The sequence below is a fragment of the Ctenopharyngodon idella genome, chromosome 22, assembly GCF_019924925.1.
Source record: "Ctenopharyngodon idella isolate HZGC_01 chromosome 22, HZGC01, whole genome shotgun sequence".
Taxonomy (NCBI): domain Eukaryota; kingdom Metazoa; phylum Chordata; class Actinopteri; order Cypriniformes; family Xenocyprididae; genus Ctenopharyngodon; species Ctenopharyngodon idella.
This window is the reverse complement of record NC_067241.1, coordinates 12770001-12796864: the sequence shown is the minus strand read 5'-3', so window position 1 is coordinate 12796864 and position 26864 is coordinate 12770001. Positions and strand designations below refer to the sequence as shown.

At 35.3% G+C, this 26864-nt stretch overlaps 1 protein-coding gene across 5 annotated transcripts in view; it reads right to left on the bottom strand.

The window, feature by feature from the left end:
• Positions 1-26864, bottom strand: part of plekhg5b (pleckstrin homology domain containing, family G (with RhoGef domain) member 5b) — a 79188-nt gene that overhangs the window by 30045 nt on the left and 22279 nt on the right. The window contains exons 1-3 of one of the 5 annotated variants that reach the window (XM_051881150.1): positions 18193-18338; positions 2404-2545; positions 792-891 (exon numbers count right to left, since the gene is read on the bottom strand). In XM_051881150.1, the coding sequence (XP_051737110.1) occupies positions 792-891; positions 2404-2545; positions 18193-18234 (284 nt within the window). In that variant the 5' untranslated portion in view covers positions 18235-18338. Of the gene's footprint in view, positions 1-791; positions 892-2403; positions 2552-15283; positions 15483-16700; positions 16854-18192; positions 18339-26864 lie in introns of those variants that run through there. The other 4 variants (XM_051881151.1, XM_051881152.1, XM_051881149.1 and 1 more) reach the window with 4 other exon arrangements.

Below are 26864 nucleotides of genomic sequence, written 5' to 3'. Positions count from 1 at the left end.
GTCACTTTTTGAGGGTGAGCAAAAACGCTCCGTTTTAGTGAGTGTGTGTCCCTTTAAATGCAAATGAGCTGCTGCTCCTAAGCAGAGGGCGGGGTTTCAAGAGCTTGTGTTAGCAGCTCTGATTACCTCACGAAGACTCACTGAAAATGTCAGAAACTGTTCAGCCTTTTATGTTCAAATCGAATTCGGACAATGATGGAGAGACTCCAGAAGAAGTGATAACATGTAGAATGCAACAGGATGTTTCTGAATGGTTAGCTGATGAATTTATGTAGCTGATGTGGGATATCTTAAAGTCATTGATTAGCATATCTGTCATGATAATCTAGAAATCGCTCGTGTGGGAACCGTTGTAAAATGCCTATGGAGCCAGAGAATATATGCTGCATAAAGACAGAACAGGTATAGTTTAGTTTAATTACGGTTATAACTCATGTTTCTTTTATAACATGCTATTGCATTTGTCTTGCGTAATGTATTGCAATAACATGACCTCACTCCTTTGTTGCGTGTTCTTGGGGGCAGGGTTTATGTAAATTTTAGGGTTAGTGATGTCACTAACCCAGGAAGAAGCTCGTTGTAGTCCCTACCAGCCGTTTGTTGTAGTCCTTAAACAGAGAATTCTTGAAAAGAAAATATCTCCCTTTGCATTGAACTTTGAGCGTCGTAACTTTGCAGATGTTGTTTTTGCTCAAACACACTAACTAAAGTTAAAAATGTGAAATCATAATGAACCACCCCTTTAATTAAATTCCATATGGTTATTTGAATGTTGTGGATCACCGACTGACCCTCGTTCAGTGCTTCCTTCCTCGTCTTCCTCTAGATCTGAAGGGGGACTTGTGCGAGGTGGACAGGAACGCGTCGAAACATTCCGCGCCAGGATAGAACCTGACGACAAAGATTTTACACAAGTCTGATCTCACAATCTTCACTATTTATAGACTGGGTTATTATCATTAACTAAAACTAAAACTATTAAAACATTTCTGAAATGAAGCTGAATTACAATAAAATATTAATATTAGTTGAAAAACTTAAAATAAGCAGTTTAAACATTAAAATTATTACATAAATAAAACAAAAATAATAATAAAAAAAATTTATTTAAATAAAATGTAAATAAATAAATAAATAACTAAAACTGAAATAAAAAATTAAAAAGCTAAACAGAAATAATAAAAAATAAAACCATAAAAGCACAGAACGAAATGGCTAAAAAGTTAAACTAAAATTACAATTAAAAAAAAAAAACCTAATTCAAAATATTAATAAAACTAAAATAACACTGCCTAATAATAATAAATATTTTTTTTTATTAAATAATGGTGCAGGGATATACAATAATAATAAAAAAAAGATAAAAAGTTGTTCAAGACCGAAAAGATAAAGATAAAAAAGTATAAGTAAAATCTTTTAATAAAAAAAAAAAACTTTAAAATATTTTTAATATAAGTTTTTTCAAATAAGAAAAAATATTTTAGAAAACATACTTTATCAAATAATAAGTTACTTATTTTATTTAAAATCAGCATCTGTTGATGGGTGATTGAATGATTGAATTTTAAAGGGTTAGTTCACCCAAAAATGAAAGTTCTGTCATTTATTACTCACCCTCATGTCGTTCCACACCCGTAAGACCTTCGTTCATCTTCAGAACACAAATTAAGATATTTTTGTTGAAATTCGATGGCTCAGTGAGGCCTGCATAGCCAGCAATGACATTTCCTCTCTCAAGATCCATTAATGTACTAAAAACATATTTAAATCAGTTCATGTGACTACAGTGGTTCAATATTAATATTATAAAGCGACCAGAATATTTTTGGTGCGCCAAAAAAAAAAAAAAAAAAAAAAAAACGACTTATATAGTAATGGCCGATTTCAAAACACTGCTTCATGAAGCTTTGGAGCGTTATGAATCTTTTGTGACGAATCAGCGGTTCGGAGAGCCAAAATCACGTGATTTCAGCAGATTGGCGGTTTGACACGCGATCCGAATCATGATTCGACACAAAAGATTCATTCTCGTCGCTTTGTAATATTAATATTGAACCACTGTACTCACATGAACTGATTTAAATATGTTTTTAGTATATTAATGGATCTCGAGAGAGGAAATGTCATTGCTGGCTATGCAGGCCTCACTGAGCCATCGGATTTCAACAAAAATATCTTAATTTGTGTTCCGAAGATGAACGAAGGTCTTACAGGTGTGAAACGGCATGAGGGTGAGTAATTAATGACATTATTTTCATTTTTGGGTGAACTAACCCTTTAATGGTAGTTATTGATTATACAAATTAACATTCAGGTGTTTTTGAACGACACTCATTTGTACGAAGCATAAACCTGTTTGTCAGAGAGCAACACAAGTGTGTTTGTGCCTGTAGGTCCATTTACCTTGTGGCTGTATGTCAAAGCGGGGATGCCTGTCAAAGTGCATGCTGTCAGACTCATCCAGGTGACAGCGAGAATCACATGACTCACACAGGTGCAGAGGGTTTTTACCGTTTAGTTCCTGACAGTCTGGGTGATGACACACCTACAGGAACAGAGAGAGAAATCATCCATCAGACAATGTGGGGAGAACCTTTGAGTCACTCGGGGTCAATTTAATTTCACTTCACCACACTACAAAAAGACATCATAATGTTGCTTCTGCAAGCTGAAGTCACCGTCTAGGTATTGAACTTTCTCTTCTGATAGTTCACATCATGACATACCTTCTTAAACACAACCGTACACACACGTACATTGCTAAAGGGCGTCATTTACACCCCAAACCAGTCCAAAAACACAAAGAAAAATTATTTAGAAATTAGTATACATCATTTACTATCAAAATACCATGGTACAGTGGATGACTCAAAAGGTAATGCCATTAATATATATTGTACATACACTGTAAAAAAGAATTGGTTTAACTTAAAAAAGTAAGTTACCTGGTTAAAATTTTGAGTTCGTTGAAATTAAAAATTTGAGTTAATACAATGAAGGCGATTGGTTTAATCAACAGAAACTCAATATATTATGTTAGCTGAACCACATTAATTATCTAAGTTGATTTGACAAAAGAACAAATGTTCTGATAACAAATCATGAAAATAATTTTACAGTGTGGCAACAGAATTCATGTACTATAGTATATATTATATACTATATATTTTTTTTTTTACCTTATTTCTGGTTGTACTGGTAGTATAATGTGTTTTTTTACTGTTTTTGAAATACTCTTATGTTCACTAAGGCTAAACTTATTTGATCAAAAATACAGTAAAAAGCAGTAATATTGCGAAATATTATTACAAATTTAAAATAACTGCTTTTTAAAATATATTGTAAACTGTAATTTATTTCGGTGATGACAAAGCTGAATTTTTAGCATTATTACTTCAGTCTTCAGTGTCACATGGTCCTTCAGAAATCATTCTAATATGCAGATTTGCTGCTCAAGACACTTTTCTTATTAATATCAATGTTGAAAACAGTTAATGTTTTTTGTGGAAACTGCGATAAACATTTTCAGGATTGATAGAATGAATAGAAAGTTCAAAAGAACAGCATTTATTTGAAATAGAAATCTTTTGAAACATTATACTGTAAATGTCTTTACTGTCATGGTTGATTAAAGCATACTTGCTTAAAGTATCAATTTCTTCCAAGATATATTTCTGACCGCAAACATTTGAACGATTATCCATATACATAGTGATCTCATCAGATGAAAATGGTACAGTCGTTTAGGGGACGTCCCAGATATGATATATCACATGGACTGTTTGGGTAGTAGAACGCTGTAAAGATTTAACCAATTTAAGCATAGCAAAAAAGATGTGCAAAAAAGTATACCATTTGTGATAAAGCCAACAGTGGCCTTGCCAACACAAGCATGTGCAACCACAAAGAGTCATGTGAATCATCTAATTCGAGCTAAAGTTGCACAGACAGCTCTGAAGAGTTAAAATCCTTGAGAAAAGCTCCATTCTTCCTTAGAAGATCTCAAAAACTGATTCAACCAAGAATCACAACAGGTTTCATGTTCACACACCTTCATGTCTGCAGCTTGCTGTTTAATATAAAAGCATAGACTGCCACACCTACTCAAGCTTAGTCCAAATCCCTCCGAAATGACGCATATTGAAAAATAGCGATCAGTCAACCGTCCCCTCTTCTTACCTTCCACATCATGGGATGTGTGCAGGCCTGCCCCATCCGTGGGCTTCCATGGTTCACGGCGGTCCATGGCGGCAAAGAACAGCACTTCAGTACCGTCACACACCCCTAAACCGCATGGAAGGGTCCCAGTTCATCCCCTTCCCCCCAAAGATATCCAATTAATCCACCCCCTTGGTGTCTAGTCAGGTTAAGCGCTCATGGGGGCAGGGCAGTTTTAGGGTAGTCCTGGTCTTCCCCAACAACCAAATCAGTCTTCAGATGTCCAAAGCCCCTCTAATCTGAGGAGCTAATCATCTGCTGTGCACTCTTGCGAACCCATCTGATGGGGCGGTGGAGATTAGATTTGGCTCATCTCTTTCTCAGACTGGACTCCACCTCAAAAGGGTTCTACCCCAAGGAAGAAAGGCAGCCTCGGCTCCATAAACTTTTTAAATAGAGCTTGCTTTTAAATGGGCCTTGTTGTCTGTAATAGGCATGACATGGTCTACCACAATGAGCACAATTAGGTTAGGTGTACTTTCATGTTTTTCAGATTCAAGGGCTTGTTGTGACTTTGTGCAAAGCTGCAGCCGCTTTAAAGGCATGAATGGTCAAATATGGATTCAATGTGACCACACAAATCACTTTAGCACAGAACAGAATTTAAGATAGTTCACCCAAAAATTCAAATTCTGTCATCATTTACTGACCCTCAAGTTGTTCCAAACTTGTATGAATTTCTTTCTTCTGCTGAACACAAAAGAAGATATTTTGAAGAATGTCGGTAACCAAACAGTTGATGGACCCCATTGACTTCCATAGTTCCAAAAATCAACTGTTTGGATACCCATATTCTTCAAAATATCTTCTTTTGAGAGAACTTGAGGGTGAGTAAATGACGACAGAATTTTCATTTTTAGGTGAACTATCCCTTTAAACATTGGTGCATGCTTAAGCCCAAAGCTTACTTTGGTTTTTATGTACATGCGAGGGTCCGCAAACAATGCGCGTGCCGCAAATTTCATCACCAGAATAGTAGACGCGTACTGTATGATTGCTGCCTGATTTTTGTAACCACACGTACTTTGTACGAACCACACGTACTTTGTACGAACAGTACGCACATGCGCACTGAATTTGGTTTGCACCAATCCGTTGTTCCACAAGGTGGGAACATTGGCCCAGGCCGTTATTTCAGAGCAGAAAATGAAACTTAAGAGATGGAAGAACAACAAAATACTGGAGACTGCAACAACAGATATGAGATAGCCGCAATTTTATTTTAAAAAAAGTACTAAGAAATTTTATCGGTCATAACTTCTGGAGAAAAATAGCGCAGACATTGGACAAAGACGAAACTTGTTTATTAAAAAATAAATAAAAACGCATGTGTCAGCATGCTATCAAATGGAGTATACTTTGGAAGGCTACTAAGTATACTATGGGCTTCAGATGTCAGAGCTTTATAGATATTCATAACATAATGGGGCACATATTCAGCACATATTGGGGGGGGAAAAGCTAAATTTTGGTCTCCATAGGCATTTGAAAAGGTTTTCAAATTTAGGTCCAGGGATTCCCTGAGGTCTGCTAAAGAATAAATAAAATAAAATAAAATAAAATAAAATAAAATAAAATAAAATAAAATAAAATAAAATAAAATAATAAATTCTGAACTTGTACTCCACAAACACTTCACAAGAATGAAATGAAAATGATATAGTAGAAAAAACTATATTTAAATACATGTAGAAAGTGAACAACAGTGATCTAACACACACACACACACACACACACACACACACACACACACACCAACAACTACAGAGCATTAGAGTTTTTTGTAGTGGGGATTATGACTGAAAGAGAAAAGATGACAGGTTATTACTCTTTGCAGTAAAACTTCCTGCTCAGCGGTCAGCGTAACAGCCTGTATACTCACGTAACTGTGTTTGTGTCATGAGCCACTGTTATGACAACGGGCAGATTTTTCTGTGTTTGGAGAGCCGAGCTGAATCACTGGTAGGGACTAATGTGCTCTGACGAGTTACGACACATTTGTCTGAAGGAGAATGGGACTCATAGCCGTTTATGGATCGGCTGAGAGTGTGAACCTGACTCCAGGGCAGTGACATGAGATGCGCGATCCACACCCATTTAGTGATTACAGTAAAGTGATAAGGAGAGAGGTGATAAAGAACTTCTAGAGAAAATTGAAGGTAAACGCATAATGATGTTCTGTAAAACACAGGCTACTTCTCAGTGGGTTGTGTCTTCTCTCAATGGGTTGTGGTGCATTCTGGGAATTTTGTGAAAATGTGGTATCTTAGTAGGCAGAATCATGTTGTTGATTGTTTTTAAAACAATCTCACATCTGGAGTACACCTATAATACACTATTTTGTCTAAATAAATAAAACCAACTAAAATCATCATTTAAGGAGCCATTTTAAATAATATAAGCAAATTTAGGCATCACAAACTATGTACATTATGAAAAATGGATATTTATTTTGAGATTTGCTTTATGAAAACACGCACAGTTGAGTCTTTCTGAAACAGCTAAATCAAGAGACTTCAAGCACTGACCAAACAGTTGGGCAATTAAGGGACCCTCAGCCAGGGATCAAAGCCAAGGACAGCTGAATGTGTGTGTAGGCTGTCTGATTTTGAAGTTGTGCTGGATTACCCATGGGCCTCAGGAAGGGGCGATGTGTTTGAAGTGTGGAGGTGAATGTAAGTGAACAGCAGAGAGAAACCGACAGCTGTGAACACACACAAGTGTCCAGAGGGGCTTATCGAATTTAGGGACATGTGGCACCATTCTTAGCTATGTGCACACTCACAACAAACACAAAAACGTATTTAGTTAAAGGCACAATATGTAGTTTTTCACCTATTCAAAACAAAGGCGTAGCTTGATAATGCCGAGATTGAGCGCGGAATCATGGGAGATGTCGTCTTCACCTCACAGCCGGTGGAAAGGAATCCGACGGGACTCGGGCAGAAATCATGTTCATGGATGAGATTATTAATGTTACTGTAGTATGAAGCAGAGCAGGGTCAAGTGCTGTGGGAGCTGAACGAGGCCGCTGGAACGACTGCTAATGAGAGACGAACGCGACACACGTCTCGATAGCAGCTGAACTTTTATTATGCCACAGTCGCCGCTTCTGCTTCTTCCGGTCAAGCGCATGTAGGGTAACGCAGCGCTGTTTATCATATTAGATACATTTGAGTGTGTTGAAAATTGTTATAACGTTACTCTGTGCGTTCGCTCGGCGGCTGCTATGAGACACTTGTTGCACACTGCAGTAAACTAGATCGATATTAGAATATCATATTAATAAATGCTGGATGGCTTGTGTTGCTAAATGGCATGAAATTAATTTTTAAAACATACTGTATGACAGAGAAAATGCTGTATTAACTGTATTACTCTAAAAATAAAGCTGCATCTGGTTATGCTATTTTAGCCAATTGACAAAATAGTGTTTTTCTCTGAGGCATGGTAAAAACATGGTACTAGCGGAAAATCAAGAAAACGAGATTCAAACAATAAGACTAACAGTGTTGAGCTATAAAACAGTGATTAGTTTCTGTCTATAAATGTATCCAAACATTTTTTCCCTTGACTAATAAAACATAATATATTAAAATGTCTTTGGTGTTTCCATGGTTTCTACAAAATAAAATCAGAAATCAATAGTAACGCAGTTACGATGTCACTGACAGGTGACGAATTCTCACAAATTCTCTGGATTTAAACATTCTTGGAAACATCTGGGATAATGCAAGTACACAATTCAACAAAATATATAACACTGTTCTAGTGGTTTTAGGATATTTTAATCCAAAAATCTTACATATTGTGCCTTTAAAGGTACACTATGTAACTTTTTTGTTGTTCAAAATTAATAAAATTTAAATAATGAGTCAATACATTAATTCATCTTCCAAAACATGTTTTTGTCTTACCCTGATTTACTATGGTAAGCCATTATAAAAATGTTTATATTTTAGATCTTTTGGGATGGTTTTCGCAGGAAAATTTGTAAATGCGTCACTCCACCATGTGTGACTCTTGTCATATCTGTAAATAGAGAAAAGTTGTTCTGGATACTGTGACGCGAGTATGGTGTGGGAGTGTCAAAGGTTAGTTGTCACAACGAGTGAGAAAAGCTGACATGGAGCAGCTAAATCAGGAATCACATGTTTTAAAAAAGGAGAGTCTGTTGGCAAAAAGAGAAAGCGAAATAGCTCGTAATAAAACAAGAATCAACATTGGCTTGTCTTTTTGGAGATGGCGAGAACCGAGGGATTTGAAATGTAAAAGTGATGTGGAGATGCTGTTTCTATTACTCAACAGGTGAGTAAGGTATTTTATTGAACAGATAATTTTCACCATATGTAGCTATCTAGTTCATTGTAAAGCATTATCTATTGTGAGGGGTCATGTTTACGCAGAGCCGAAGCACAACAAAAACAATGTTCTTCCACAAAATACATGCAGTTTTTTTTTTAAATGCTAGAGAGCCAAAAGTTACATAGTGTACCTTTAACAAAAAGCCCAAAATAGCAAGGCTAAAACAACCAAAAATCAAATTACTTGTCACTGGAAACATGTTTCGCTCGTCGTTATGACAGATAAAACATCCCCATTTATCAGAGCTCATTCATCTGAGGATTATGATGTTATGTAGGCATTAATAATTTCATGCCCTCATTTCGCCCCTCAATAATCTTTCAAGCAATTAAGCCTTAATGTGCAAAAGCTTCTCATGAATGAAAAAACAGTTTTTTTTATATATTTCATAAGCATCAATCTGCAAAGATGACCTGGAGTGAAGGGGACCAATGGTGAACAGGTTCTGTGGTATATATGCGGCAAGCATGTTCTCTTGTATGTATCTGGTGAAGGGGGTGCTGTGCATACAGTGTGAAGAGTTTCAGGTCAAATGTCAAGTGCAGTGTCCTTTAGTGCAGGATTAAACCGTCTGTCACAAAACTGAGCACCTGTTCCCTTCAACTGCGCAGCTCGCCTGGGCTTACATAATGTACATTTTCATCCCTCTTTCGCACACAGATAATTGTGTCAGCATTTAATCTCTCCTTTCATGGAAAGCTGCATGAGAAATTTGCCCTCGCCGTTTCGAAGGGCGAATGAAATTATGTGCGAGCAACAAAGTACCATGGAGAACACTGGGAAATGGCAAAAAATGCTACTACTTTTATTATATATAATATTATTATATTTTGTCTAGTATCAACATAGCATGATAAAAATAATACTAAAATCACAGTTTTGTCACAATTGTACTGTTTTACGGGTAGTTCTTTAAATTTGCAAGTCCACAATGGGTTTTTTGCCAAATAAATACTGCTTTGATTGTCAAAATAAATAGTATTATTAGATTGTTATATATATAAAATGATCCATTTATCCATTTATAGGACCATTTATTCAAAAACCTCATGAAATTGCAAAACAAGCACAGTTTTCTCTCGTCTTGATGTATTTCTTGTTGAAACAGGACGTTTCGGTGGACGTCTAGCTCATTTATTTAATTAATGCTATTTTTTTGTCTATATCACCGATATATCAGAGCACACATAAAGATGACTTGCTATGTACAGCCTCGTAGGTTGAAGGGGAGGACATTCTCATTCTAGAGAGCATTTAATTAGACAACTTTTGCAGTGCAACACAAGTCATCAATATTTTTGATTTGTTAAAGACAGTAAATTTTAAATAAATATACAGTATCTGCAAAAAAAAAAAAACTTTTAGGAGTACTCCAGTATGCAGATTACCTCAAAGCTAGCAGACACTACAAGTTTCACTTTCAATGTGGCAAAGCAAAATACATTTTCAAAGAATGGCTTGACTTCAAGAATAGCTTGTTCAACTACTAGGAACTCTAAACTGGGTAACAGGATATGCTGAAATTCAAACAGAGGGACATTACAAAATTGAGCAACATCAAATAAAACTTGCAAGGGAAAAAATTGTAAAAAGCACACCTGTGCTACACATACATTGCTTAAGTACGCAAATGCTTCACACTATAATATGATTGCGCATTTATGCTACCTGAAATAATAATGCATAAACATAATTAATGGAGTTAGTGAAGGTCACACCCAAACAGCACGCTCTTCAACACGCTTCCCACAGTTCTCTGGACCTTTCTCACTCTTACCATATGAGATATGAAACTGGATTTCATGAAACTGACCATCATTGAGCTGTGGTTCTCACGTGGCAAAAAATGACAAAAGTCCAAACAAGACCTGAAACTGACTGACTTCAGATTCTAACCAAAATCACTGAATCATGATTGTACTGCAATAGACTATGAAACATCTCACATGCACTGCTATTGTTTTAACCTCAGACACCACACCTAAGGACACGTTCACTGACCGTCCAATGCATTTTGCACTTAAAAATGCCAAAAGTAGGCTGAATCTGAACCAGGTTGATATAATCAGTGCTTTTGAAGAATATGTAAGAGGCATCAAATTAAGACACTCAGAGTTTGTTTAAGGTAGGGTTATTATAGTTATAGTTATTATATTATAGTATTATAACTAAAACCATAAAAAACATATTTGTTGTTACTTGAAATAAAAGAAAACATTAAAAAAAAAAAAAAAAAAAAAACTGAATCTTACTTAATTTCAGCTAGTTGCCAAGGCAATTTTTTTCATTTTCATTTAGTTTAACTTGATGTACTAAAACGAAAATTGAAATAAATGACAAAAACTATAACAAAATGACATAAAAAAAGACAAAATTACAAAAACTTTTAAATGAAAATAAAAACAGAAAATATAAAAATAAAAAACAAATTCAAAATATTAATAAAAACTATAATAGTATCTCAATGATACTAAAATAACACTGCTTTAAGGAACTTAAAGGATTAATTCACTTTTGAAATGACGTCACGTCAGTTATGCTTTTGCCGTAAGTTGAATACGGAAGGCGTAGGATGTAGCGTAAGCGTTTTGAACTGCGAGAGGCGTTACACTTTCTTCCTAAGTTGAATATGGAAGGCAGCCTGGCGGAAGCTAGATATTTTACTTTATAACTGGTTAAAAATGTATATTTTTCTTACACAAATGCATTGATTCGCTTCAGAAGGCCTTTATTAACCCCCCGGAGCCGTGTGGAGTATGTTTATGATGGATGTATGGGCTTCATACTCGTTGATCCTGCTCACTGCCATTATAAAGCTTGGATGCGTCAGGATATTTATTAATATAACTCCGACTGTGTTCATCAGAAAGAAGAAAGTCAAACACCTAGGATGGCTTGAGGGTGAGTAAAGCTTGGGGTAATTTTCATTTTAAAGTGAACTAATCCTTTCCATAGCAAGTAAACTAGATATTCCATTTAATTCTCAGAGTTCCGTCTGTGGAATAATCCAGCACTTTTAGTAATGTTTTTCACTTTTAATGAAAACACAAACTCATAAACAGAATGATTCTAAAGCACACAAAGTCTCATGATTATAAACCAGGCTTAAAATCAGCCCAACCCTGACAGCATCATAGTGTGAATCACTAAACAGCCTTAAATGTCTTGTTTCACACTCACGCAGCTGTGAGTGTCCCGTCTGATGCTTGTGACGTCTATAAACATTGACACGCTCTCAGTAAAACACAACAGACCAAAACATACATTCAGACTTATTAAACGCTGATTCATATCCCTCTTGAGTTAAACCCAAATACAGTTATCTGTCAAGCTACACTTACTAAGACCAACGGTCAAACACCCATCCAGAACATAGTTAACTACCCTAATCTAACCATTTAGAGTGAGTAAGAGTTCTGTTACAGCTGGTAGAAGTCTTAAAGACTCAACTGGGTTTTTTTCTCCATTTATATAATATCTTATGAGGATGTCATCAAAAAAAACTTAGAGCTGGGCGTGAACTTGTGAACTTGAAGCGTAGCCGAATTTTTCCATACAAATAAACAAGAAAACTTGTGTCATCATGGATAATGGCACTGCATTTTGTAACTGCATCTAACCTGACTATAAGTTCTTTAGTTTGCAAACTACACCCAGACACATGGTGTGGTTAAGTAATTATGTGAATGAGCAATTACGCAACTGAAGCCACAGCCAAACTTCTTTTGACTTCTTTGCTTCTGTGCATATAGAAAAAAACGACCATTGAAGGAAAGTGAAATCAGAGGTGTTGCAGTACCAGCCTCCTCTGGACGGAGAACTGCCATACTTGCCACAGCCGTTGACTCCAAAACAAGCGTCTGGCCCATAAAGTACACATTAAAAGAAGATAGATTAAAAAATAAAAGGGCATTTACGCAAACCAAGGCGGTGTTATATTAGCTTGGTTCACCACGCTTTGTTTTCCTTGAGTTCTCTTAAACTGGGGCTAAAAACAGAAAGCCACGTTATTGCAATTCTTTTGAACAAACTGTGAGTCCATGTGGTTTTTAGCTTGTTTTTTTTATCGTAAAGGAATAATTTTATCCAATCCAAACCTTCTCACATAATCTCTTATACCTCCCAACCAAAATACAAATGGCTACAGGCAAACTTTTCCATAATTTCCATGTAATGATCCAATGACACCAGAAGAACCTTAAGCACATTCACAGAGAATCCAGCATCAAGCAGCCCTGTTTCTATAGCTGTTTAAAATAGTAATACTAACTGTACGCTCTTACTATTTCTGCAATGTGTATGCTGTGCACAGCATCTTTATTTGTCTGTATGCATGGACAATCCTACCATAAATGGTAAATGTGTATGTATACCGTTCAAAAGTTTAGGATTAGTAAGATTTCTGAACTTTCTATTCATCAAATAATCCTGAAATAATAAGAAATGTTTCCGTGAGCAGCAAATCAGCATATTAGAATGATTTATGAAGGACCATTTATTTAAATTTGTAGAAATTAAAAATGTCATACTTATCCCTAAGTTGACAGCTCGATTAAACCTCCAAAGTACTAAAGTTTGAAGCATTTATCATTACATAATTTGTTTTAGACACAGCACATACTGCGCAGTATGCAGCAAGCATTATTCCAAATAACTCTAAAACTCTAATTATGACTCTAAAAGAGATAAAACTAGTCTAAAGCAAGGAAATGACCAGAATACGAGAAGTCACAGAAGTATGCAGACAGGGGCTAGTGACTGATGGGTCACAGCTTTGGGTCAGTGGACATCCGGAACAATTAAGAGGAAAGAACGCATTACCACACCAGTGGCCCAGATGCACAGTGACCATGGTCTAAATTTACTCTGTTTAGGACACAAGATTGAGGTGCTACTATAGGATTATGACACATGCAAAAACCAAAATACATTTAGCAAGCAGAAAACTGTCATATTATAGACTATTTCTTATAATTTATGACCTTTTTGAAGTTATGAACAAAAACAATCTAGGATATTCATTAAAATGTATTTTTTCCACAGAAGAATTCACACTGTTTTGGTACGACAAAGATGACCGAATGTTCATGTTCAGCCAACTATTCAGTATTCAGTAACACTTTACAAAATGTGTTAAAGTGCTATTCCTAATTTTGTTTTGGAGGTCTTTTACAACAGGTTTTCATGCATCCAAGGTAAAAAAAATACTTGAATTTTCTCATAATATACATTGCAGCATCACCTCTTTTCTCACAGTGTCTGAAATGGTTTGATAAAAGATTTGGTCACTCTAAACTCCTCCTTTCCGAGAGCCTGCTCTGCTCTGAATGGTCAGGTGGCCCAGTCCGTTGTGTTTAGTCTACCACTTACAGCGCATCAAAGGAAACACTCATTATCATATGTGAATTTCAGCACTTGTTACACAGTGATACAAACAGTAACGATGGCGTTGATTTTACCATATCTATTCGAGCCAGAGTCCTCATCCTTTTGAAGTGCAGCAAAGTGGATTTGCTTTCACAGTGCAGAAAACAGTGTCTTCTCGACATGTCGATAACACGAACTAAACTAAACTCTTTTCATTTTCACCCAGCATTTTTTAGAGTGTACACAGGCTATCAAAAGTTCTATCTGTTAACATTAGTTAACACACTGTGGACTAACATGAACATTTTTATTAACTACACTCTAAAAAATGCTATGTTAAAAAAGTCGGGTTGAAAATGGACAAACCCAGCGATTGGGTTGTTTTAACCCAGCGGTTGGGCTAAATGTTTACCCAATGTGCTGGGCAGTTTTATTTAACCCAACTATAGTTTAAAAATTACTATATGGCTGCTTAAAATGAACCCAAAATTGGTTGAAAATTAAAAATCAGACACATTATTACTAAAGGCAACAATAATAATCAAAAGGTGAACATTTATTAATAAGCAATTTAATAAATGTTTATTGTTTAATTATTATTCATTAAACCTACTAATAAATGTTAATTTCCAACATATTTTGGGTTCAATTTAAGCAAGCAATACAGTAATTTTTTAACAATAGTTGAGTTAAATAAAACTACCCAGCAGATTGGGGAAACATTTAACCCAGCCACTGGATCAAAATAACCCAATCGCTGGGTTTGTCCATTTTCAACACAACTTGTGTTGTTTTTAACCCAGCATTTTTTTTAAAAGTGTAGTTAATAAAAATGTTCATGTTAGTCCACAGTGCATTAACTAATGTTAACAGATAGAACTTTTGATAGCCTATTAAAATTATTAAGTAATGGTTGAGATTAACGGTAATACTTCAGTTTAGGGTCCAATTCTCACTATTAACTAGTTGCTTATTAGCATGCATATTACTAGGATATTGGCTGTTTATTAGTACTTTTAAAGTGCATATTAATGCCTTATTCTGCATGACCATATTCTACATCCCTTAATCCTACCCAATAACTAAACTTAACAACTACCGTACTAACTATCAATAAGTCGTAGTTAATTGTTAGTTAATAGTGAGAATTGGACCCTAAACTAAAGTGTGACCAGATTAACTTTAACTAAAATTAATAAATGCTGTAGAAGTATTGTTCACTGTTAGTTCATGTCAACTAATGTAGTTAACTAATGAAACCTTACTGTAAAGTGTTACCGCATATTCTTACAAATCAATCTGGTTGATCTAATCCAAACACTTCCATACTTACAATGCAAGTTCCACTATGGAGGCCGCCAGTGGTCAAGCCCTCATTTCCGGAGATTAATCTTGCGCATTCATGCCAAATAAAATCTTCCAGAATTAACCTGCAGCTTCAACAGCCAGGCAGGTGAAACCAAAAGAATGTAGCCAAACTCCTGTTTGTTGTGTCATGGTTTGAGTCAAAAACACACCACAAAAGACCAGCCACAAACAGTCTGGTTTACCATCTCATTCACAGAAGCTGATGACAAATGTCTGCAGAGCAGTGTGGGATTTCCATGCTTACGTACTGAGAACATGAAAGGCCTATTTGGTAACCATGGTAGAACTAAAACTTCCTTGAGTGACTAATACTGAGACAGCCTTTTTAAACTAAACCTGTGGTTCACGTACAAGCCACTGCACAATCACTTCCCTCGAAAAGCAAAGTTTACCCCAGGCCAACAGAGTTTGCCAAGTCTGGGACAAGCTCACAAGGTCTCGTGGCCATTAAAAAAAGGCTATTCTAGCACAAAAGAGACTTATTTTGGTTCTCTCCTCTCCAAATTGCTTTTCCACACATTTCAGTGCCCTAAATGGAGCTAGAAGTTCTGCAAGGCAGATCTTCATTAATTCAATTTTAAATAAGAAAAGGTTGGTTGCCGTTCTAAACTGGAAGAGCTCAAGAAAAAAATTGCTACACTCTTAATAAAATAAAGGTTCCAAATGGATTTCTCACAGTGATGCCATAAAAGAACCATTTTTGGTTCCCCAAAGAAGCTTTCAGTGATCAGTTCTTAAAAGAACAATGGAAAGTTTCCAATGGAACCATCAATTCCAATAAAGAACCTTTACTTTTGAGTGTAAGTATGACCAGAAGGACAAGTCCATCCATGCTAAAGGAGCAGTGGAGACCGACTAACTTCACTTTTTCGCAAGAAACATTCCTCTCAGTGTGTGTTTCAACATGTAGCATCAGCAAAACCAAATGTGCATGTACACACCCACACCCACACCTGGAAAACAGCCATCATTATCAAAAAAGTGAGCAAGAATATCAACTACAATGCAATTTTTTTTAGACTGATTTCTGAATTGACGTCAAGATAAGACAAAAATTTACCATGAATGACTTTAGCTAACAGTATTTCTTACTTTGGTTTATTATAAAAACAAAATGAAAACATACACTCCGATTTCAGAAATCGCTAAGAAAGAGTGAAAACTCAAACACTTAACAGTTAACAGTTAACTACAACTTGCATAGTTCATGTGTGTACAGGACTTGCTTTCAAATTATAACTAAAAGTTAAATCATTCACATTAACAACCTAAATGAAATAAAAATAGTCATTTATGAAAGAAAAACCCTTGGAAGCATAATGTCTACCCATCTGCTGTATAACCAGAGACATATGTAGTGAAGACAGAAGCGGAAAACTCACCAGCAGCTGCGCGCAATCTACTCAAACTCTGTCAAGTGCGCTGAGAGAGCCTTCTCAAGCTCCACTCTGTGACGCAACGCTGCTATCCATAGCTTTAGGGGAGGAATAGGAGGAGAAATACACATACAGGAAAGAGGGAGGGGAAGAGACAGAGAAAGAGAAAGAGAGAGAGAGTCTAGAAGGAAGTGAAAGGAAAAGGGAACGCTACATTCAAATTTGATTTCTCTCTCAAAAAACAAGTCCAGCTCATATTTCTGCTGGAAAAAAAATAATAACGTAACAAAGAAAATACAAAGCAAGAAAAATTTATTAAAAAGTTAGATCAAGTGTCAAACTATGTGAATATATATGAAACTATACAAATCAATGTATATGAACTACAAATCTCTTGAACATCATATGATGCAAAATAAATAAAATAAAAATGATAAAACTATACACTAAAATACAAAATTATATAATTTTGTATTTTAGTGTATATTTTTGATATTTTGTGTATATATATATATATATATATATAAAATCATATAAAAATATAATATTAAAAAAAATAAAAAAAATTTTGTTGCTGTGTTTTTATATATATATATATATATATATATATATATATATAAACACACAGCAAAAAAAAATTTTTTTTTGCACTGATATTTTTATGACAATTAAGGAGATTTTCTCCCCAAGTTTCATTACCATAATGCATGTGGATGTTTTACCAGATTTTTTTTTTTCAATTCTCATTACAGTAATATAGTAGTTTTAGCATTATTAAATACTATAATACAATTATTTACGTAAATCATAAACTATAAGCTGTAAAACAAACATTAACATTATGTATTAATACTTCACAATTTAAGTACTATAATTTTTTGCATTATAGAAATTAGAAGAAATTCTTTTTGCATTAGGGTAATGAGAACAGAAGGGAAAAACTAGTTAATTGCAATTTTCACAATGCAAAGAAATCTTAATGGACACATGGTACTTCATGGAACTTCACAGAACACCATTATTACATCATGTAAAATAAAACATAGTAAGACCATGGTACTGAATGACCATAATCCTATACCAAGTTATTCACATGGTACTTTAAAGAATAGCAATACTCATTTGGGGAAGAAAAAAAAAAAAAAACATAATATCATGGTACTGTAAGTATAATTTTTCAAGCATGCAAAACCAGAGCGTGGGATTAGGAAAAGCGAGGGAGAACTTGAACATATCCGTCATACCCCAGTCCGGACCTGCAAGCTCACCCCACTTACTTTAGCATGTTAAAACTCTTCCCACTACTCATCGTGATCCAAAAAATCCATGCAATTTTCCGCCGAAATTTCTGTGCGCTCATGCGCCGACAATGTCAACATATGCATCACACATGCATGACATAACCAAGAAAAATAAATGACCAAACATTAAAAAAACAGAAAATCTTTACAAACAATTACAAGGAATGTCTCCCTGGCATACTATATGATGCACTCACCAGCATTCGGTCAGAGTCGCACGCGTGTTTGCATGTGTGCATGTTGCTCCGCACTTCTGTACGCCAAACCGCTGTCTTCTATTCTCTCTCCAGAGTAAACTGCACCTTCCCCTGCAGTCTGGCAGGATTTGTTGGACCGGGGTGCTTTCAATCTAATAACTCCGTAAGCTGGTGTGTGTGTGTGTGCGTGTGTGTTATACAAGGTGAATGTCTCTACCCCTGGAGAATATCCGTGTGGCATTTCCTTCAACGCTGACGCCGTTTAGACCCCCGGGCGGTGTTTGTGGGACTATTTAACTGCCTGTACACGAGAATGTGTGGGGAGGAAGACATCAGATATAATCTTGTTGACAGTACAGTATGTAGAGCGGGACCCGGTGTATGTTTACTACAACGCCCCCATCCCCACACACACAATGCACATAAACTGCGGGTTTGTCTAGAATTACATTTTTTATTTTAAGTCTGCTTATTTTATTCCTTCTCTCGATTCTCTTGTGCATGTATGAATGAAACAATCTAGAGCTCATGGAAACCATAATGTTTTTGTGTGCTTGCTACTTCTGATCCTGATCTTTAAGTGAAGCTTATCGGTGAATATCAGTTCACATGAACTTCTTGAGGGTGAGAGATGAACACAATCTGGGAAAAATGCTAAAAAAAGAGAAATATAAAGTCTGAAAATTACAGCGTATACTGATAACGTCACCATAACTGTCATTAAAAACATTACACATCTCTGAAACAATTGATTCGCGCACAGAAAGCTGCGTCTCTCAGCACGCGATCACAAGTTGCAGTTCTCATGTCAAAATGGCCATCATGTGCAGTATTCATGTAAACACAAGTGAAAGTAAACAGTTGGGTGTAAACCGGATGTGTATCAGTATAATCGATCCGTGCGTTTGGTCTTAAAGTGACAGCAGCCTAATAAACTTGCTGCTCTGTCATTAATGTGAATCAAACAAAAGAGAAAATAACTTCCTGCTCTTGACTGAATAACTTTTTTTAGCTTTAATAAGAATACATTTATATTTAACCCTTAAACGCATACCTTGGGCATTTATCGACCTGGGACGTCATTCACTACCCTCCTACTCAAAATTAGACATCAACCTTCTTAGTTTTCCTCAATCAATTCATTACATAGGGTCGCTAACGACCCGAGGTGTGTATCAGTGTACGTATATTTTTTTCTGCCTAACAATAATTGAATCTTTGATGACGGAATAAGCACAATTCACCTTTATTCCACAAAGTGGCAATGTCTGATACGCAATGATGAAGTGACGTTTCATTCAGACAGAAAACAAAAGAATACGCAAAACATGAAATGGCTCAGCAATTTACTGCAGAGTAAGTACTGAATGCAGTTAAATGAAGCTGTTAGCGATCAAAATATTGAATTTGAGGATGTTAAAAATTATAGTTTTGAGAATATGTTTGAGATCGCGAATGGGCTCATATTCGCGATCTTAAACATATTCTCAAAACTATCATTTTGCTGAATGTACTGGGAAAAGAGCTCTGACGAGGACAGTGATGATGGCATAAAACATCTGCTCAAAATGAACCCTTCCAAGCTCCAAAAGGTAACAAAATATGCTTTATTTTATTCTTCTGTAATGGTTATTCTAAAATTAGGGGAATTTTTATATTATCGCGACAGGTGGAGATCCATCCGTGTTAGATATAGATCCGGGTCGCTAAAGACCCGAATATGTAAGAATGATTGGCGAAACATTCATGCATTTAAGGGTTAATTCATACAGTGAAGACAATCAAATGTAGAAAATAAAATATTGCATAATTAAATTTCTGTACTAATTCTAATTACATGTTAAACCTACTGAACCTGAAAAACTTAATTTGTTTAATTCATATTTGTGTTATATTGTATTTGTCCTATTGTTTGTAATTTGCTTCTTTTTTCTTATTTTTAATAACAGAAATGAAATGAAATGAAATTAAATGAAATAACACAAAATAACTATATTGTGATACATATCGTTATCGTGAAATAAATTTCTCATATCGTAAAGTAATTTGGTCATATCGCCCAACCCTAGTGTGAATGATTATTGCTCTATAGCTGTGCTCTCTTTCTTCTCGTGTAATTCAATTACAATCAAGCATTCAATGTCCATTTCTTTATTTTTCTTTGGTAAGTTGCTGTGTATCAAGTGGGACAAATGTACAGCCAGTTATCACAACAAAATCCCCTTAGGCTTACACAAGACCCTGATCACCCTGTAGGGCTGAATTTTGTGATAATGGCAGTCTGTCTAAACATTACCCCTTACATATAATGTTTAACAGATCATTAGTTAAGCCCGCAGTATACTTCACTTTTTACTGTGAGAATAGAGGCCTACATAGATGAGAGATTGTGCGAAGAGATTAGAAAGTACTCCCACTTGTACAAATCTAGCATGAAAGAATACAAAGATGTTTACATGGGTTGTAACCTGTGGCGAGAGAACTGTGCATGTGTCGAACGCCTGTGTATGTGTGCTAGACAAATGAAGTATACTTTGCAAGGCTGTGCGTTCGACTGTGCGCGTATGTTACGGTATGCATAAAAAAAAAAAAAACGAAGTATACTTTAGCCTTTAATGTGGATTCAAACAGTTAGAAAAAGAAACTTTGGACTAATTTTAACTAGGACTAATTTTGGAGTTTGTTACAAATTCAATTGTCACAAATTCATATGTGAATTTATGAAAATTTTGAATAAATAAAATAAAATAAAAAATAAAACACCAGCATAAAGGAAATTCTGCTATTTTTGGACCATTACAATTTTTTGCATTGACATTATGACTATTAATGATTCTCATTTCATTATTAAAAAAAAAAAAATGGACCCTGATTAGAAAGGTCAAATATCAAAGTTTCATAATATGTGAATTCATGAAAATATATAAAATCAAAGTATTTGAACTACAGATCTGTTAAACATTTTATTGTGCTTGTTTAAGATTTTTTAAAGTTAATATAAAGTATTACCCAAAATATTTAAAAATGGAAAGTAAAATGAATAAAAATAAAAATATAATCACTACTAGCGACACCAAATGGAATTGAAAAAAATAATGATAATATTTAAAGCACTCCCCTCTTTGTCTGACATTAGCCATGTTTCCATTCACGTATTTTTATGCGAATTTTGGGATATCACATTAAAAAAAAATGCTGGTTGGAATCGCCAAGACGCGCATAAATTGTAAAAATGCGCATTAAAAAAAACGTAAGCACTCCACTGAGGTGGATAATTTGTTTATCCAATAAGAAGACATGCACATAAACTACGATCGAAACAAGTTTACTGAAAAATCCCTCAATGCGCAACAAAAAAAACTTACAGCATCTCAAATGTTTGGTCATTCTGAAAAGCCTGAGACAAAGTTTGTCATCAGAATGATTTGGAATAATTCCCTCCCTATAACGCAAGATAACAACATGACAGCATTTATTGTGTTTCGTCTGCGAGCACTAAGGGGCAAGTAATTTATGATGTGTGAATAAAGAGCCACAGTGGCTTTCCTGATTGCAGCAACTTCCATTTTTATTACAGATATTCTGCACTAATTTCCCAGGTAGTGATGATTTTGTTCTCTTGAACACATGGGATGGAAACCGAACTTCAATCACAAATGTTTTATGCAATATTCCTAGTTAAATTCGCAACTTTGGATGACCAAACAGATCTCTCTCCAAACTGGCATCATTGGTGGAGCCAACATTGCTGTGTTGAGCTGGTTGGGATACTCAAATAAACAATGTTTTAAAACCACCAGGGAGCTGATCATGTCACACAAGACCTGTCAGTCAAACATATGAGGAGCAAATCCTAATGAACCCCAAAACAGATGACTGCACACGTTAATTTACAGAGATTTGCCACAATACTACATAAAACACCACACCCTCGACAAAGCACGCTCTGAAAGGGCGGTTTTGTTGTCAGTTCTGCTTTGTTATTGCATCAGCATTATTTCCAGGATTAAAAAAACTTAGGGCGTAAAATACGCTTGACGTACTGGTCCACGTGAGTCATAACAGGTCCATCACTCTCATGATCGACTGATCTGAGGTTCAAGAGCTTCCTAAACAAAACTCACTGTTCCTCTGGCAGTCAAAGTAAACCATGCTGAGCTTCACTTAAGTCCTCTACAATTAGCTTCCTACATAAGAGACAGTGTGTGTGTGTTTGGGGAATAGTGTCCCATCCTCCAGAACCCCCCGCTGTCTACCACAATTAAAAGAGTCTATATTTAAAGAGGCAGACAGCAGCAATACAATTACCTGAGGGGATCAGGTGCTCCGGGAAAAGCAATCGGGAAGATGCAGCACAAGTGCTTCAACACAGCTGACACCCATTTGACACAATACAGCCCTTTTTGTCATAACACATTGACACAGGCCAGTCCTGCCCATGTGTTGTGATTGTTCAATTGCTATGACAGTCAGAATATGTTGTAGGAAGGAGCAGTGATTTAAAGCTTCCAAACCAAGTTCCTTCATTAGCTACCGTTCAAAAGTTTTTTTTAAGAAGCCTCTTATGCTCACCAAGACTGCATTTATTTGATCAAAAATACATTAAAACTGTAGTATTGTGAAATATTACTACAATTTTAAAGAAGGGTTTCGAATATATTTTAAAATGTAATTTATTCCTGTGATGCAAAGCTATGTAAGTTTCTTTCTGCCACGGAGTAAAACATTTTAAAAGATAATTGCGATTTTTTTAATCTCACAATTCTGACTTTCTTTCTCACAATTGCGAGATTATATCTGACTTTTTGCAATTCTGACTTTTTTTCCTCAGATTTCTGAGTTTATCTCTCAATTCTGACTTTATAACTCGCAATTGCGTATTTATATCTCACAATTCTGAGAAGGAAAAAAAAAAAATCAGAATTGTGATATAAACTCGCAATTTAGAGAAAAAAAGTCAGAATTGCGAGAAAGTCAGAATTATGCGAAAAAAGTCAGAACTGCGAGATGCAAACTCGCAATTGAGAGAAAAAGTTAGAACTGCAAGATATAAACTCGCAATTGTAAGAAAAAGACAGAATTGCGAGAAAAAGTCAGAATTATGAGATATAAACTCGCAATTGTGAGAAAGTCAGAATTGAGATAAAAAGTTGCAATTACCATTTTTATTTTTTATTGAGTGGCAGAAATAAGCTTCCATGCATTTTCAGCATCATCACTCCAGTCTTCAGTGTCACATGATCCTTTAGAAATCATTCTAATATGCTGATTTGCTGCTCAATAAGCAGTTGAAGGTTATTGGCTTACTGGCAATTAACATATTTACGCACTAAAGCCAATGTTTACTTGTATTTAGCCCTTGGAGAGCGCAAAGTTTGACCAAATGATAGAAAAAAAACATTTCTGTGATCTGGGTCAAATGAATAATAATTGTAAAGAACTCAAGAGGGGGAAAAAAAACATGATTCGTTCAGAAAATTTCAAAAGCCATACGGTAGATTTATGAGACAAATAGACTGAAATTAGTTATTTACTGAAAATCTCAGTGAGTTGAACTTCAAATTCAAACGATTAATTGAAAAGGTCAAAAAAAAAAAAAAAAAAAAAAAGGAAAAAGGAGTGCTTGGCGAGTGTTAATTTTGGACGTGTTTAGGAACCTAAAGGCATTTCGCAAAATAACAATTGCAAAGTTTGACCAAAGTGCGAGTCCCTGCAAATCAGTGGGTCACGTGTTTTGGTCTCATCCTAGTAGCATTTCTGTTTTCCATGTTTTCTTGTGAAAGTCTCATATCCGATTCACTCCATTAGCACTGGAGAAACAACTAGGCTAGTCATCTTGCACTACGTCGATACCTATACGCAGAGCAGAGCGCAAGCAGGATTTAATTGTCCATTTCTGAGAAATCAACATTATGCAATAGCTTCTTTCCCAAGAAGGTGTACAAACCTGTCCACAAAACACCTGACACAGTGACAGGCCGTATGTGTTAGCTGGAACTATTATAATTGCCAAATATCTGTCAGTAAGATCTTATTTTGCCATTTATTCATGTGGCTTCATTTACAAAATCAAAACCACCGATGCCATAGCTGATAAATGAAAACGCTCCTGTGCGGTTCCTGTGATTGATGAACGACTGGTGACCGACGGTCTCGTGCACCACTCAAAAGGCACCCCATGTGTTCGGCATTGAAAAGCCATTATCCTACTCTGACCGTGCCCAGTCCACATCCTCTCCACCACATTGCCCTCAATGCCAGCAGACATTCAAATGGTGAGCGGTCAGTGACCATCATGCAATACTGAAGTAATCCTTCCATTTTTTCACAAAGGAAACCACTTATCTGGGCCTTCGCTCGCTCATTTCATCTCATGAGCCATTACCTTGTCCATTCAAGCTTTATTTATGCTTTCGGTGGTTATTTAATGGCATTACAATCTGTGGGGAAAATTCAACTACGACTGGGGCACACATCTTAATTCAAACACGGACGAAAGCAAACACGCGCTGGATCCTGAGTGCAAAAGACAGGGTTCGTACGGATACTGTAAAATGAATTTCCAGGACTTTCAAGGACTACTTTTTTTGGTTTTCAAGGACTACAATCAGAGATCTCACTTATCAAACAATATCTGTATTATCTTTCAAATTCTAAAAAAGGTAAATGGATAAAAATATACTAATAAAACAAAATGGTATAAACATTAAAGCCCAAAATTTTTCACTATACAGAAAAGCAAACATAAAAAGGGTATAAGCTTCCTATATGATTCTTAATAAAAGATGTAATAACAGAAGGAAACAGGATTTCATTTGTAAAATGAAATGTAACTGATTACAAAAAGATTGTACTGCAATAACTCTAAAAATATTATTTAATTTAAGAATTTTTTTACTCAAATTAAAGATATAAGGTATTCAAAATACGACATACAACTTATTTAATAATATATATTAAATGCAAAGTTTATAATGACTATTTTTGTATATTATAATATTGGTGTACTTGGTAATGAGTATGTTAATGACAGGATTTATCAACAACTTCAGTGCAGGTTACATAGTTACGCCAGTAGGTGGCAGCAAGGGACTGACTTTAAGAGTGAGTTAGTAAACCATTCATTAAAAAAAAAAAATGCAGATTCATTCTAGAATGAAGCAAGGTAATTATTTTAAATTTGAACTACGCCTTATAAGGCACAACCGACAAGCAAAGCGGCCATTGAAAGGATACTATGACAAAGATATCACTTTCCTCATTCAAAGTTCAAACTGCTTTTTTTCCCCCATTAATATATGACTGACCTGAAGAATTAAAGCTGTATCATATACTTGGAAATATATGAGCAATACCATGCTCCTAGCTATGCAAAATGGCTCTGTATTTATAAGCTGTCACACTGTCGCTTCAGCGTAAATTTTACGTGAAAAGTTTGTATTTCTTTTATCGAAAAAAAATTAAACACTAATTTCATATAAGCCTATATTGTCTTGGAACAATTCAAGCACTTTTCAAGTACCTTTTCATAAATATGGCTGTTTTCATTGGTTTTCCAGGATTTACATTTTCAAAAAGTCAAATGCAAGTACTTTTTAAGCACCTTGTACGATCCCTGAGAAGAATATACTGTCACAAAAACCTGTTAAACCTTGCAATATGCTACTTTACAGTTTTGTTTATAAGTAATAATGTGCAAAAATGTGACAATTCATAAATTAACATCTAGTCAAAAGGATGTGAAAAACTAACCCTCACCCACAATTTAAAAATGTCCCCATTTACTCTCTCGCATGTTGTTATAATGGACTTTCTTCTGTGAAACACAAAAGGAGAAATTTAAGATAATATTAATGATTCAATATTAATGGAGATGAACAGCTTCAAAAGCTTCAAAAAGAATGCAAAAGCACAATAAAAGCCAATAAAATTGTGCAGTGTATCTAAAGTCTTCTTCAAAACCCATAAAATAGATTTGAGACCAAAATTAGTTTGTCATATACTGAAAATCTTTGAGTTGAACTTGAGAACTGATTCAGTTCCAATCATAAGCAAATCATTTTTGTAAACTGGGTCAGTTGAATGATTGAAAAGATTCAACTCAAATTATTCATTAATACATTTCAAGAGTCATACAAAAGTTTTGTGACAAACAATTAATTATTCACTGAAAATCTTCACTGATTTATTCACTGAGTCAATAAGTTAAACTGAATCAGTTCCAATCATGAGCAAATCATTTTTGTGAACTGAACTGGAGCAAATGATTCATCAAAATGATTCATTTACAAATTTCAAAAGCCATCTGATAGATTTGTGTGAAAAAAAGTCCAAAATTAGTCAGTGCGTTGAGCTTGAAAACTGAAATCATTTTTGTGAACTGGATCAAACTATTCCTTGAAAATAACTCAAAAGAACAATTCATGATGACAGAATTTTAATTTTTGGAACACATACACAAAAACTAATAATACTATGATAGTCACATTAGTTGACTTACCATTCAATTAATCAGTTGTTAGTGGTCCATCCTGTCCAAGTCAAAAGACAAGATGATACGCAAAGTCAACTTTTGCCCAAATAGCCTGTGTGGGCCCATGGGGTTGTCTTAGAGCTCATTACGAATCTTAAAGGAGTCATCCAAGATCATTTATTTAAAAAAAAAAAAAAAA